The sequence below is a fragment of the Budorcas taxicolor genome, chromosome 19 (assembly GCF_023091745.1).
Source record: "Budorcas taxicolor isolate Tak-1 chromosome 19, Takin1.1, whole genome shotgun sequence".
In the NCBI taxonomy this organism is placed as follows: Eukaryota; Metazoa; Chordata; class Mammalia; order Artiodactyla; family Bovidae; genus Budorcas; species Budorcas taxicolor.
The window spans coordinates 32,524,821-32,540,273 of NC_068928.1; the positions used below are offsets into that span (position 1 = coordinate 32,524,821).

The window sequence follows — 15,453 nt, forward strand, 5'->3', positions numbered from 1 at the left end:
TGGCTGTCCTCCTCGAGTAGTTCTAGCAGTCCTCTTTATGCTGAGGTTAGAGATGTTTGGTTGGTGATGCTTCAGGGACAGTTTGGGTACATAGCCCAGAGAAGGAAAGTCCAGCAGTGAAACTGGACTGTGAGAAGCCAGAACCAATGGCCACTGCCCCGCCTACCTTGTTCAGCTGCATCTGAAATGGTTTCTCTCACTGGCTACAGCATCTTCAACAGAAATATTTGATCAAGGGGCAGCTGCGGCCACATTGAAGCCTCATGTCCAGGCTGAGGACACACCTTTGGAACATGAGACTGTGAAGAGCCTGGCCCACTGTGTCCTCAACACCAGGCACTGTGGCCCCTGCCAGAGTTCACGCTGCCACCAGACACTTCCCAGCCACGAAAAAGACTGTATCATATTTATTACTGCCCCTCTACATTCACAGACCCCAGGGCCCTGCTGAGCCCTCCCTCCCTCTGGATACTGCAAGGATCTAAGAGTGTGCTTCCACTGCCAATTAATCCCTTTAACCTGAACCCAAGAAAGCCTGGTTTCCAATATCTCACAAGCAAAGATGCTGAGGACAGAGTAAAACTACCCCCGGGCTGGGCTTGGGGGCATGCAAACAGTGTCAATGTGCCAGCTTGCAACAAGGAATCACTCTACAGCTCTGATGGCTAAATGGGATCTCTGAGGCCCAAGACCCAGAGAGGAAGTCCTGTAACTGGAGACCAAAAGGGGCCCATCAATCCCCGGCACAGCCCCTCCATCACTGCACCAGGAAGACCCAGGGCACTCCTGGATATTCCACCACCAAACCAAACTTGCTTATTGGATCAAAACTCCCAGCAGAATCTGCCTGAGATTTTGCATCACCATTGCTTATGCATCCACATTTTTTCACTCACTAAAAGAAATACACTAAGTGATGAGCAGGAACAGGAGGGCAGGTCTAGGGCTTCTCTCCAGGTAGAGAGAATGCACAATTCCCTGAGATCTCAGCTTAGCCAGTGAAGCTACCACCCCTCTCCTTTCATCTTGGCTTCCCAGCCCCTGGCCACATCTCACCCCAGCCCAGCAACACCGATCTAGCTTTTGAGTCTTCCAAGAACAAGTGCTTCTAGGTCTGGAGAGAGAGGCATGTCACAGACAGACCAGGATGAGTTTGTGGAACAAAAAACCATCCTCACCATTTGCTGATGACGAGAAACAGTGCTGGACGCTGCCCATCGAGGAGGTGCTACAGTTTTGCCAGAGGTCAGTCGCATGTCCATTGCCCACCATCCATTGCTGGAAAGAACCAGACGCAGTAAGTCAGAGGAGGCAGTGAGGAGTGACAGAGACGGGGAGGGAGAAGACCAAGGCAAGGCAAAGAGCAGCCTCATCGACTGTCCAACCAGAGCCCACGGTGCTAGAGAAAGGGGAGAGCTGGTTCTCTGGCCCAAACCTGTTTTCAAGGGGAGGGCCAGGGCTTTGCAAGTAAAAAGCACTTTGTAAGTGGAACAGAACCTCACAAATATGAGTTGCTCTGTGCCAAGGTGTGTACGACAGTAGAAGGAGCCACGGACTTAAGCCAGGACACCTGCATCCAAGCCATCTCTCCTCCACTGATCTCCTGAGTGCCAGACCCCGTGCCACAGCCACTCTGAACTCATTTCCTTATTGGTAATTCCTGTCAAACTACAGTTAAGATGTTGGGAAGATGCTGGTAAGTGATGAATCAACTCATCAGTCCCCAACATAATTATTTTTCAATCTTTGAACCAAGCAAGAACATCATACCTGGGACTTGTCGTATATTAAGAAGTTAAGACCACAGTCACATGACTGCCCAAGTCTGGGCTCATCTTTAAGAAAATAAGTTTAAAACCTACTGAGCTGGATGTCTGCTGATTTTGTAATGCAAGTTATCCCAACGATCTGTTTGTACTGTAGGAGGCTTTTCTAAGAAGGTGCCCTGTCCACAGCACAAAACAGACCTGAGACTATGACCCATTAAGTAAAATCTAATTTTAACTTGCCAGTTTCAAGTCCTAAAGGCCGTGGTATGAACTAAGTCATCCATCTGATGGATGCTATTTGGAGAAAAAACAGACCTTCCTAAATTCTCCACTTCCTTCCTCAAGGACAACCACCACCGTCCCCCCTCCTTGCCTCCCCCGCCCCATCAAGAAAAATGCTAAACAAGCTTATCACATGAAGGGGGTAGGGAGGACCCTGGATCTGCACTCACTTTCTTTGGTTTAAAGAGACGCCTGTGTGCTGACCCAGCCCAGCGCTTGCTTGCTTCCTCCCCACCCCTGAATCCGCTCTGATTTTCTCAAAAACTACTGAAAAGGCGCGGATTGCCAGAAACTGCAAAAGGCCCGAGGATGTCTGAGACTCGCGATCTGCAAACTTGAGGGGGCGTGGCGGGAATCGTGGTCCGGAGGCCAAGCTCGGGGCGAGCTCCGGGCGCCCCAACCGCGCGCGCTGCCGGGCCGGACACTCACGCTGACGATGGTGGACACGAACAGCAGCACCAGCACGGCCACGTGGAGGAAGATAATACCCAGCAGCAGGAGCAGCATTCTGGCGGCGGGTTCTGCTCAGCGGAGTTTCCGTCTGGCCTGACAGGAGACACAGCCGAATTGGACGTGAGGTTGGGCGAACTGGCCCGAGCGGGCGAGCGAGGGAGGGAGGGAAGAAGGGAAGGGAGGAGGGAGGAGAGGAGGGAGGAGAGGAGGGAGGGGAGGAGGGAGGGTCCTGCGCTCGGAATGCCCGGGCCTGGCCCGCCGCCCGCCCACCACGCCCCGCGGCCGCCGAGAGAGGGCAGCAGCCGACCATAGCATCCCTGCCCCGCAGCCCGCCGGGCCGAACATCTTTTGCTTTTGGAAGAAAACAAGCGGTACGAACGACGCACGTCGAAGTCTTCCCGGGAAGGGGGGTTTTTCCAGAGTGCCAAGCAGAGGCTGCAGCGCGCCTCCACCCACCCGGGCGCTCCGGGGGCGGCCCAGCTTGCGGAAGGGGGGCAGGAAAGGGAGAGCGAGCGCTCTCCCGGTGGAGCGGAGGTGGGGGCGAGGGGCAAGGGCTTAGGTCTCTGCGAGAGGCCCGGGGATACCAGCGGCGTGCCGGGAGGGAGCGCGCGAGGCGGAGAGCCGGGTCCCCAGACTGCTCCGCGTTTCGTTAGGCTCCGAGTTTCCACCCAAGTTTGGCCCGCGCGGGGGAGCCGCCCTGACCCCACCACCGCTTGGCAAAGACACCCGCGGCCCCGGAGAGAAGGCGCAGAGCCGAGGGAAGAGGAAAGAACCGCCCGGGAGAATTGCTGGGGCCGGTGCCTCCTGCCCTCCCCGGGCGCTGGTCGGGCCGATGCGCTCAGGGCCCTGGCTGGGGGGGAGCAAGTGTCCGTGCGAAGGAGAGGCGGGGGTAATGGAGTGAGCCCCCCCATAAATAAGTGCAGCAGCACGGAGCCGGCAGGACCTCTTCTATCCGCCACGGTGTGGTCCTCACCCCACACCTCACATCCCAGGTCTGATCTGCGGGAGGATCCGCACGTTGCTAAGACGGAGCTGCGTTTAGAGAACGGCTGAAGGACAGAGTCTTGGGCTAGAAACAACGATTCAATAACTTCAGTGTTAAAGTACCCAGTCAGGCCCCTCCGTCCTCTCCTTCAGTAACACTTTCCAAAAAAAAAAAAAAAACCTGGAACGTGAGAAGAAATAAGCAGGGTTTTCTGACGTCTCCCAGAAGGTTTAAATTAAATCCAGTGACTCCTCATGCCGAGGAGGCGGGGGAGGGAAGTGGGGGGAGACAAGAGAAAGATGAACGGGTATGTAGCTAGAAATTGAGGGGCCCCGGGGACCCTATACCCTGAAGATGTCCACCGCAGGGACTGCTTTGCCAGCGAGTCTCCGAGTAGGCGACTTTCCAGCGAGACGAAAAGTCCTCCGCCCCTTCCCCACATCCAGACATCAGCACTCGCGCCCCCGGCGGTTCACAGACCCGCAGGTTCTCCATACCAGACCCTTACAAGCCCCGCAGGAACGACGCCGGACAGGCGGTGTTCTGCCAGCGATCGGGGACCGCGCCAGCCCGAAGCCCCCTCGCTCCGCGCGTTCTGGCGCCGTCGATGGAAGATGCCCACATTCCTCCTCCGTCTCCTCCACTCTCCCGGCCAAAGCACTTACGGCCCAAAGGATAGCTGTCCCCGATCCTCAGAGATCCTCAGAGCTGCCTCGGGCACACACTCCGTGCGTGCGCTCAGCGGCTGGCGTCCGCAAAGACAGCTGCGCTGCGGGGCTACGCGCGCCAAGCGAGGGGCAGGAGGGAGGCTCCCGGCGTTCCCCTTTAACGGGAACAACGCCCTGTCTGCGTCGCTGCAGTAGGGTGTGTCCCTGGGTCAGCGTGTGCAGGGGGGCGGGACTCGGGGAGGGGAGAGAGCAGCGGGGAGAGAGGGAGGGCAGGAGACAGCCTGGGCCTTACGCTGCGCCCCGGGAGAAAGTCGATGACGGCAAAACCGCTGGGACTTATCCTGGAAACTAGCAGACCGCGCAGCTTTCTCACCTCCGTTTCCCCTGGTTTCGCTGACTTTACCGAGACCAAGAGTTGACCGATATACTGGCCCCTCCGCCCCCTCCGCCCACGTGAGAAAGTCGACCAGAGGTTGCCCCCGCGGGTGCCCAGCGCCGGGCTCTGGGACGCACGCATTCGGACCGCGCCCACGCGGAGGTCCAGCCTGGATGCCCCTCCCACGGAGAGGGGGAGATGGCACTTAAACGCAGGCAGACATCCCTCCCCTGGAGTCCTGGCGCCCCTGGCCTGCCCCGGCGTCCTAGCGGGGCTCACCCGCACCGAGCCCGCCCGCGCGATCCCGTCTGCGCCCAGGCGGTGCGCCAGTTGCCTCGGATTCCCGGGACGGATCTAGCGGGCCTGCTTGGGGGAAAGTTGGAGGAGAAGGGGAAAAGGCTGCCCACTGCAGGACAGTGCGCCCGGGGGTCGCTGGGCAAATCCAGACCACAACCGGGTACGCTCCAGACGAGTTTGCTGGCTTGATGCCCGGCCTGGGCTGGCGTCCCCGGCCACAGGGTGGGGAGTTGGCCATTTGAGGTGGGGGAAGAGCAGCCAGGGAAATCAGCTGATTCATAGCCGGCTGAAGGCGGTCCGCCCAGCGTCACGGGGAGAGAGGATAGCCCTTCCCGGCGCAGGGTGGGTGCGCCCCAGTAAGAGGGGAAGACGCTCTGGGACCCCGCCTTGATGCAGGAACGCGGAGCGGGAAGGTGGGCGTAACAGGTCTGCCTGCCAACGCAGCAGGTCATACACAAGTCATCAGCACCTGCCAGCGCTCTGTGTCACAGAACATCAGCGCTCTGAATGACTCAAATACCCACATCTACTTATTTTACTATCTGAAAGCAGCTGCCTGTGGTAGCTAATTATACATTCTTCAAGCAAAGATAATTTGGAAAAATTCTTCAAACAATTGTCTTTCAAAAATCCTTAGATTAAAAAGACAATCCTTGGGAAATTTTTGTTCACTGCCCAGTGATACGGCAGGTGGGTTAGCAGAACTCTGAGGTGGTCTGTAAGAGGCGGTGTGGTGCACTGGTTAGCCATGGAGGTTCAAACAAACCGGATTAGCCTGCTTACTCAGGGCTGTGGATTTGGTCAGTTTGCTGAGGTACCGGGTGCTTCAGTTTTCTCATCTGCAAACAGGACTGAGAATGCCCATTCTAAAGGGTAATGGTGTTGATTAAAAGAGATAGTGTGTGAAATACTTAGCATAGTGCCTGGAACCAAATAAAGGATCAGTAGTACCCAGGAAATTGTCACTATTATTATTAATATTATTTCACATTTAATCCTCACGACAACATTTTAAGGAAAGCCCGACCCCCTAAACTAAAATTGCTTATCAGCCCCCTAGATTGAAAGCACATTTGTAGGTAGGACTAACTAAACTATGACTCCTCCTGGGTCATATTCTAGGCTGGGTTTGCCCTGGGAATTATTGCCTGCCTTTGTGCCATCCAGACTTTTTATTTATTAAACCAACATTGACATGATCACCAGGTTCCCGGGACTGTTCTAAGCACTTTATAAATATTAGCATATCTACTCAGGATTTTCTTCCTTTCTTATCTTTTTTCCCAGCTAAACTTCTGAATGAAATATAGACATCTAGAAAAGTGCACACAGGGTAAGGCATAGCTCATCTCTTCTTCCTTCCCTTTGCACCCAAGGTTTTCGTCATTAACCACGTCACACAATAGTCACACTGCAGGACATCTGAACCCACCTGTCCCTGTCAATCAGTCACTTCACTGCCCCTCCCCTGCCTCCTGCCCACTCAGCCCCCCAGCTGTGGAAGACAAATGCTGCCACCTCGGGTGATGTCACCAGCTCGGCCACACCCAGATCCCGGCCAGGGCTCCGTTAGGAGTGGAAGCTTCTCCCCAACCTGCTTACAATCCAAGGTCACCTGCCAGCTGTGTGCGTGGAGCTGTTTTCCATCAGGGCAGGCGTGTCTGGTCCCCTTCCTCCCTTCAACTCTGGATGTGCTGGGGTTTCTAGGTGCTCCCAAAGGGCCTTTCTGGCCTCCCCAGCCAGAGTGTATATCCAGCTCTTAACCAAGGATTTTAGAAACCCTCGGATTCTCTGGTCATTTCCAACACACGTGCCATCTCCCCTGCGATCCTTTCCATTTGTGGTTTGCAGGGTGTGGGGCTGGGCAGCAAGCGCTCTCTAAATCATGAGCACACACCATCCAGAGGCACAGTCTGCCAAGACAACTCACCGGGCCAAACAGGGTCACCCCTTCCTCCACGCAGCTCTCTTCACACCCAGACGCGTGTCAGGCAGGCCCCTCCCAGGACAGGGCAGCCGAGACACCAGCAGCTGGCAGGCCTAGTCCTGCTGCTTCCCACCAGGGTCCCCGGAATGCGCCCTGGTGGTGCTCCCCAGCAACTGAAGCCAGACCAGGCGTCCATCCAGTTTATTCAGGGGCTGGTCCAATGCTGGGATATGTCATGGTGGCCTGAGAGCGGCTCAGCCTCTACTGTTTAAAGAGACAGCACCCAGCTTTGTGTCCTCACCAGAACACAGTGATCCCAAGAGGCCCTTGGAGCGTGGGCAGCCTGGACTGGAGGGAGAGGAGCTCCAGGTGTGCCCGAAAGCTGGGATGCCGAGGCCATTCTCACCGCCAGTGCCAGCCTGTATCAGAGCAAAGGGATCACCCAGTCCTCAGTGCCCCCCCACCCCCAGTGAAGTCTGCAAAGATGAAACATAGGGTTGGCCAAAAGGTTCATTCAGGTTTTTCTTTTCAGCGTATACAAAAGCTCAAACAGACTTTGAGGCCAATGCAGTGCACTATGTGTATAACGTGTGTGCAGGTAGGTTTCATCCTTTATCAACAACATCATTTTAAGGCACTCAAACATTGCACAGGTCATCTCTTCACAGGATCTCAGCAGGGAACCAAATCAGGACCCCCATCCCAGCCCCCGGCCACAAAGGGCCCCCGCCACCTGCCATGACTGTCTAGACCTCTCTCTGCCCTTTCACACAGGCAGGCATTGAAACCCTGGAAAAGGGTTTCTACAGCTCTGTCTTCCATGGGCTGTTTTTTAATCGAGTCAGGATTAAATGTTGACCTTCGGGAGATAATTCAAATAAACAAGCCTCTGTTGAGAACATTCTAACTTGTCGGGCAGGACAGGTTGGAAGAACGATGGAAAAGCTATGGAGAGCCACGCAAAGGAAAGGAGGGTGCTTCTCTCTGATGCTTGGACCCCTTCAAGCTTTCAGAAAACATTCTCCAAGGGGTGGGAGAACTGGGAGACTGGGATTGACACATATAACAGATTGACACTATGTTTAAGATCGATCACTAATGACAACCTGCTGTAGAGCACAGGGAATTCTGCTCAATGCCCTGTGGTGACCTGAATGGGAAGGAAATCCAAGAATGAGGGGATATATGTATACGTATAGTTGATTCACTTTATTGTACAGCAGAAACTGACACAACATTGAAATACAACTGTACTCCAATAAAAATTAATTAAAAAAAAAAGAAAGAAAGACAATGTCCTGCATCTCTCCCAAGTTCTCTAGGTGGAAGCTTCCGGGCAAGGGGGCTTGGTTTCAGTGAATGAGTTTCCTGAAATTTGGGCAGTTTATCTCCCTCTTCTGTGAAGGGTCCCCCATCTGGAGCACCCATGCATGCAGGGAGGTCCCTGACACTCTCTGTTCTGTTCTGCTGGACTCCACAGGCAGGAGGGAGTTCTGCTCCCAGGCAGCATCTCCCCAGTCACAGGGAAACCATTTAGCCTGTTTCCATATCTCAGATTTCAACTTTGGCTGCTCCTCAGAATCAGTCCTTGATTGGGAACGTCCTTGCCCAGACCCAGAACCACACATGGACGCGGTGGTCTGGGAGGGGGCTCAGCTGTAGGTCATTTCTAACATTCACCGGGATGTGCCAGCATCCAGTCAGATCATCACGTGGCATCAGTTCCATTCAGTTGCTCATTCGTGTCTGCCTCTTTGTGATCCCGTGGACTGCAGCACGCCAGGCTTCCCTGTCCTTCACCATCTCCCGGAGTTTGCTCAAACTCGTATCCATAGCGTCGATGATGCCATCCAACCATCTCATCCTCTGTAGCCCCTTCTCCTCCTGCCTTCAATCTTTCCTAGCATCAGGGTCTTTTCCAATGAGTTGGTTCTTTGCATCATATGGTGTCAGGTGGCCCCAAATCGAGGTAAGCCCCAGTGCAGGCTGGAGTGTTACACAGCTGTGGTCAGAGTCTGGGCAGGCATAGCAAGGTATACATTGTATGTATACCTGATGTGTGTGTATGTGTGTGTGTGAGAGAGACAGAGACAGAGAGCGAGAAGAGTTTCCCACAGTCCTCTGCTGACATGGTGGAGATGGGGACCAATGAGCATGGTGTCCCAGCATACCTCCCCACACCCAGACACCCTGCCTTCCTGGATGCCCCCAGGATCTGACTCTGAAGACTGCACTGCAGAGGCTGCTGCCACTCAGGCCAGCATTCCTGGAGATTCCTGCTCCAGAGCCTAAGAATTCAGAGGAAGGAGACTGGGGCAAGATGGGGTGTGGGGGAAATCAAGGCACAGTAAGACATGGAGTGACTTTCTCAAGATGCCCCATGAGGAAATGGCAGAGGACAGATTCAATCTGGGCATCTGGCTGCAGAGTCCACTCTTGGTACCCACTGCTTTTTGGAGCCTCTTATTGATGTCTGGGGGCCTTCCTGGTGGCTCAGACAGTAAAGAATCTGCCTGCAACATAGGAGACCTGGGTGTGACCCCTAGGTTGGGAAGATCCCCTGGAGAAGGGAATGACAATCCACTCCAGGATTCCCATGGAGAATCTTATGGACAGAGGAGCCTGGTGGGCTACAGTCCATGCAGTCACAAAAAAATAAAGAAGTCGGACACCACTGAGCGACAAACACACATAGCTGTCTGGATTCACAGTACATCTAAACCTTCATGGTGCTTCCATAGATGTCGCGTGATCTTCTTCCCTTTTTTCACCAATGATACTGACACGTTTTATCTGTTTATGCATCCCAGTTTATTTTCTCATAAAAAAAAAAAAGTAAGAGAACATCCTACAACCTCTACCCATTGCCCCAACCTGTGCAGCCCCCATTCCCAGTGCCCTGACTCACCCTGCCTCCGAGCTGTCAGCATCACTCACCCGTGCAGCGTGCACAAGGTGGACCCAGCGCACGGCTGGGAGTTTGATTCCATGAGACCATCACTGCTCTCTACAGGGAGCAGAATCAGAGCAGATGCATGGAAGTGAGAGGCAACCCTTGTCTTCTGCACTTAGAGTGGCCAAAATGCCATTTCGTATAGTATCTTATTTGAAGGGAATCAGGACTGTTTTCCAGCTGGAAACCGAGGCTTGGAAAATTGAGGGTCTTTCCTCCATGGACCAGAGAGTACCTGCTAGGACTTGCAACCAGCTCCTCTGGTTTCCAAACCTGTGATGTTTTTCCATTATGCAGAATTCCCCCAAGGAAAACCAGAGATGAGTCTCAATTGGGCATTTGTCCAGGGGATGAATGTCGTTGGCACATCGGCCCCACCAAGCACTCAGTCAATATCTGGGGAGTGTTTACTCCAGCAGGGTGGCCTTTCCTGTTTCCTTACAGCCAGCAGCCTGTGTGGGCGTTTCTGGCGGGGCTCGGACACAGCTGGTCTGAAAGGGCCTCGGAAGGCTGGTTACTGCCCCATCCAGACCCATTTAGACTCTCTGAGCAGTTTGTTATTAAGAGAGTGAGCTGAAGAGGGGGATGAAGGAAGAGAGGGAGGGAGGACAGAGAGAAGAGGAGGGGAGGGGGAAGAGGAGGAATGAAGCTGGTGTTGACTTCCGTGTGCAGATTCTGCTGTAGCTGGACGTGTCTGAAGTTATGTCATCTCCAAGCCTCTAGAAGATATTCTCAGTGAGCAACGAAGACACAGGTGAAAAGCAGCCTATGACACACAAACTCCCGTTGGCACAGGGCCATTCCCTCAGTTACCCAGACTGACAGTTTATCATGGGATATATGGCGTCATTAGCTGCTCCACTTATGGGAGAGAGAAAGCACAGCATGGTCGTGTGGAGCTATTGGCACGATACGAAGTACAAAGAACTCTTTGTTCCCAAACACATTGTTGCTGAGAAAGGCCGAATTCCATAGATGCAAGTGGAGGGGCAAGGCGGTCTTCTCTGGCATCTCACAAGCAGGCGAGAGCGGGGATTCTGAAGCAACCCAAGAAAGAGGGTCCCATGTGGATTTGCACTTGGGACTGAGAACTCTGAAACTTATCTAAAAACTCTTACTCCTAAGGAACATTTTTCTTCTCCTGGTGGAGAGAGGCTCCCTTGGATGGAGGAGGTGACAGTCTTGAGGTGAGGGGATTGGAGAGGCATGGACGGACTTTTCAAGTCCCACAGGCCAGGCAAGAAAGGCCAAGAAGGCAGCCTGGGCTGGCTGGCAGAGGCCGGTTGTTTTTGAGGGCGATGGACAGGAAGGTCCACTCTAAGCCAAGGGAATGCTTGATTCAGGCAGGTGGGACCACACCAGGCAGCGAAGCATTCATTACCAGCAAAGCAAAGCAAAACAACGGGCACACACAAAGCATCTCAGCCAGAGACCTGGGGGAGCGTTCCCCAAGCTGCTTCACTGTCCCCACGATGCTTCCTTTTGTTCCATGAGCACTTCTGAGCTGGAGGAGCTGCACTTCAATTGAACTTGAGAACAGATGTTTTCTTCCTCGTGACCCCCTGAACCATTTAACCAGTGGGAAACCTCAGCAAACGTCTAGGAAGTTCACAGATCAAGGTCAAAACCTTTGGAGAGGTTCAAGGCAAGACTGGGCAAAGCTTCAAGTATTTTTACTCTTCATTGTTTAAGACTAGGAAATACCTCTCCAGGGGACTTCAGCGATGAATCCTGGACCTTGCGTGGCAATTACCTTACACTTTTGATCCAGAAAGGAAATTCTAGAAATATGGATATGCAAAAGAAAAAAAAAAAGCAGCTATTTGTGGCAGCACGTTTATAATGAAGGAAAATGAACATGCTATATCTCAAACAATAGGGGATAAAGGTTGGTACAGTCATAAGATGAAATGCTGTGAAGATATTAAAAATAATGTTGACGAAGATAATTTATTGAAATGAGGAAAAGTCAACATCGTGTGGTTGGGGAGGGAATTACAAAATGCAACCCCTGTAAGTGATCAGGCACTCCCCAGACGCTGTGCTAAAACCTCGACTTTAATATCTACAACAATCCCAGAAGGGGTGGACCACTGTGACCCCTTCAGTCCCTAGAGGTTACCACAGTGCCCAAGGGCACAGAGTTGGCAGGTGATGCACCCCAAACATAAACTTGGACCATAAGCCACTACATCCCATAAATATGCCTCTGTAGACTCAACCCAGTTTTCACAGTGACGAAAATGAAACTGTTGGACTTCCCTGTTGGTCCAGTGGTTAAGAATCTGCCTGCCAGTGCCAGGGACATGGGTTCGATCCCTGGTCCAGGAAGATCCTACATGGCAAGGAGTAACTAAATCCACAAGTACTGAGCCCACCACAACTATGAGGCTGCTCTATCCATGGGATTCTCCAGGCAAGGATACTGGAGTGGGTTGCCAGGCCCTTCTCCAGGGGATCTTCCCCACTCAGGAACCAAACCTGCTTCTATTATATCTCGGGCATTGGCAGGCGGGTTCTTTACCACTAGCACCACCTGGGAAGCCTGAGAATCGTTATAAACCTCAGCAAAAGCAAGGTCAGACATGGTTCAGATGAAAAGTGTGGTCCATTCAACCACGGGGATTAAATGACTCCCTTGTCTTATTGTCTTTTTCTTTTTAAAGATTTCTTTATGTGCACCTTTTTTTAAAAGTCTTTATTGAATTTATTACAATATTGTTTCTGTTTCTGTTTTGGTTTTTTGGCCACAAGGCATATGAGATCTTAGCTCCTCGACCAGGGATCAAACCTGTACCCCCTGCCTTGGAAGGTGAAGCCTTAACCTCTGGACCATCAGGGAAGCCCCTCCCCTTGTCTTACTATCTTATGTCTCCAAATCTCTCTCTGTCCCTCTTTTGCTCTCTCTCCCTCAGCGCTCTCATAGCTCATCCACCCTTCATGCTGTACAACCATAATGAAATCAAAACACCATTAAAATCTGAATTTCACTACCTTGTAAGCTTCTCAATCCTTGGAGACCTCAGGACTCTTGAATTTTCCTCCCTGGCGAGGTCCTTTCCAGAAACTCCCCAAAGGATGCCCCACACAACATACTCACTCCACTATCATCTTGGATCCTTGAACCTACAACTGTGTCTTGGGAGACCCTAGAAGGAGACTAGGTGATGAAGCCTTTTCTAGATGTATCAGAGCACTGAATGCTTGTTCTCGGATTGTCTCCAAGGATTAGATTCCCTGGAACTCACCAATGGAAACACTGGGCTTCGTGACCCTTCTGGGCCCTAACATTCTAGCCTAAATCAATGGAGACAAATAGAAAAGATGGCTTCAGGCATTTCAGGAAATGAAGAGGCAGGTGTGGAGGCAGGAGGCATCGGCCAAGGCCTCCCCACCCCCGGCAGGGAAGAGGAAGTGTTCACAGGGGCTGTGATCCCCAGTAAGGAATCGGGAGGATGTGGTCTGAGGCCATCAGGGATACGTGGCTCCCAGTGACCACTCAGGCTTTCCCCTGTCAGGTGGTCATTCTCCTCTCAGGGGGACCACTGCGTCTTAGCTCAGGGCGTGGCCTCAGCATGGACTTTGGAAGAACACCCAGACCCCAGTTACAGGGTTATAGGAATGATCCGAAGGTGGCCTCTGGGTGGTTTACATCTTCGCTGCAGTCTGAGACCCATTACTTAAAAGCTCCCTTGGCTTCTAACTCCAATGCTTACACATCCACTTATTTAAAAATAGCCTAAAAGTTTTAGCCACTTAGAACTTGGCTGCTTTGCAAGCCGCATGAGACCTCACCCCATGACTCCAAGCCATTGATGAGAAAGAGCCTGTGGTTGTAAGACCCTCGCAAACCGCTACGGTCCTTCGGTTCTCTGACCCAGAGATGTCCCACTGGGCAGCATCACTGGACACACACAAGCCCTCACTCCTGGCCCCCCTCCCAAGGAGTCCTTCTTCCCCTCCTCCCTTTCTGGATGGTGGTCTCTGTGTAGGGTCTCTAGCTGTGATGAACTGACCTTGTCTCTCACGCAGCCCTGTCCAAGATCCACTGATGAAGCTTGCTGTGTGTTGCAGACTCTTGTGGCCATGTCTTTTCTCCTAGGTCAGCTCCGGGACCCCCTGACACACCTCCACACACAGAGACCAGTGACACATAGAGGAATATTGAGCCGGTGCATGGAAGCCCAGTGATGCCCCAGGGATGCAGGCTGCAGAGGAGGGCAGGAACTCCTCCAGAGAAACAGAAACATCCTGATCACATTGTTACTCAGATCACCCCAGTTTCCTCAAATAACCCCCTCCAAAGAGGGTCTTCCAGAGAATCCAGGGTGAGAGTGGTTGGCAAGGGTTGTCAGGGATGGGCCCCCAACTGGAAGACCTTCTGAGAAAGAAGCTCCACTCCCGCAAACTAAGGAAGATGACCACTGAGGGGCTGGATACATGGACCCCGTGGCTACGGAGCTAGAGAAAATAGGAACCTGGTCCACCAGCCTGTGCATAAGCCCAGTGGCACCAGAGCCCCACACTCAGACAGTGCACCAGTGGGTATGTGTCCACCCAGGTGACTGGTGAAGCCACTTTTCTTTTTCTTTTTCCTGAGAATGTGAGGTTTATTAGAAAAGGCAATAAGACCTTTTCTGTAAGTTCAAGTTTTTCTATCCTCTTTTCCTTTTTTTTTTTTTAAATTGAATTATAGTTGACTTACAATGTTGTATTAGTTTCACGTGTATGGCAAAGGAATTCAGTTATGCATGTGTGAGCAAAGTCAGTAAGTGAAGTCACTCAGTTGTGTCCGACTCTTTGTGACCCCATGGACGGTAGCCTACCAGGCTCCTCTTTCCATAGGATTTTCCAGGCAAGAGTACTGGAGTGGGTTGCCATTTCCTTCTCCAGGAGATCTTCCCAACCCAGGGATCAAATCCAGGTCTCCCACATTGTAGGCAGACACTTTACCATCTGAGCCACCTATGCATGTGTATGTATATTCTTTTTCAGATTCTTTTCCTTTATATATTATTACAAAATATTGAGTAGAGTTCCCTGTGCTATACAGTAGGTCCTTGTTGATTATTTATTTTATAAATAGTGGTGTATCTGTTAATCCCACACTCCTAATTTATCCTTTCTCCCTGCTATTTCCCTTCAGCAACCATAAATTTGTTTTCTTTTCTATATCTGTGAGTGTATTTCTGTGCTATAAATAAGTTCATTTGTATCTTTATTTTTAGATTCATATATAAGCAGTATCACATGATATTTGTCTTTCTGACTTACTTCACCTAGTGTGATAATATCTAGGTCCATCCATATTGCCACAAATGGCATTATTTCATTCTTTTTTATGGCTGAGTAATATTTCATTGTATATTATGATATATATGTATGACATCTTTATTACCCATTTCTCTGTCAATGGACACAGGTTGCTTCCGTGTCTTGGATGTTGTGAATAGTGCTGCTATGAACTTTTGGGTGCATGTATCTTTTCAAACTAGAGTTTTCTCCAGAGATATGCCTGATAGAGCCATTTTTCACCCAATAATTTTAGCAGCTGGTTCTTACCCCCTACTCCTTGTACACAATGTTGTGTGTGAATACCTGGGTGGAGCTGAAACCAGTTGGTGTTGTTTTAACAACCACACAATGGATGAAGACTAAGTTCCCAGTCTATGCCAGTGCTTCTATAAAGGAAACAAAAGCTATACAGTTCCTCTAACTAAGGTCACTGGACTTTACTGGCTTC

At 51.7% G+C, this 15,453-nt stretch overlaps 1 protein-coding gene across 2 annotated transcripts in view; it reads right to left on the minus strand.

Moving 5' to 3' along the window:
* The window catches only part of PMP22 (peripheral myelin protein 22), a 28,403-nt gene extending 21,521 nt beyond the window's left edge, over positions 1-6,882 (minus strand). Inside the window, exons 1-3 of one of the 2 annotated variants that reach the window (XM_052657967.1) lie at positions 6,761-6,882; positions 2,481-2,597; positions 1,179-1,278 (exon numbers count right to left, since the gene is read on the minus strand). In XM_052657967.1, coding sequence (XP_052513927.1) covers positions 1,179-1,278; positions 2,481-2,558 — 178 coding nt within the window. In that variant the 5' untranslated portion in view covers positions 2,559-2,597; positions 6,761-6,882. Of the gene's footprint in view, positions 1-1,178; positions 1,279-2,480; positions 2,598-4,154; positions 4,314-6,760 lie in introns of those variants that run through there. The other variant, XM_052657966.1, reaches the window with a different exon arrangement.
* Positions 6,883-15,453: the final 8,571 nt, after the last annotated feature.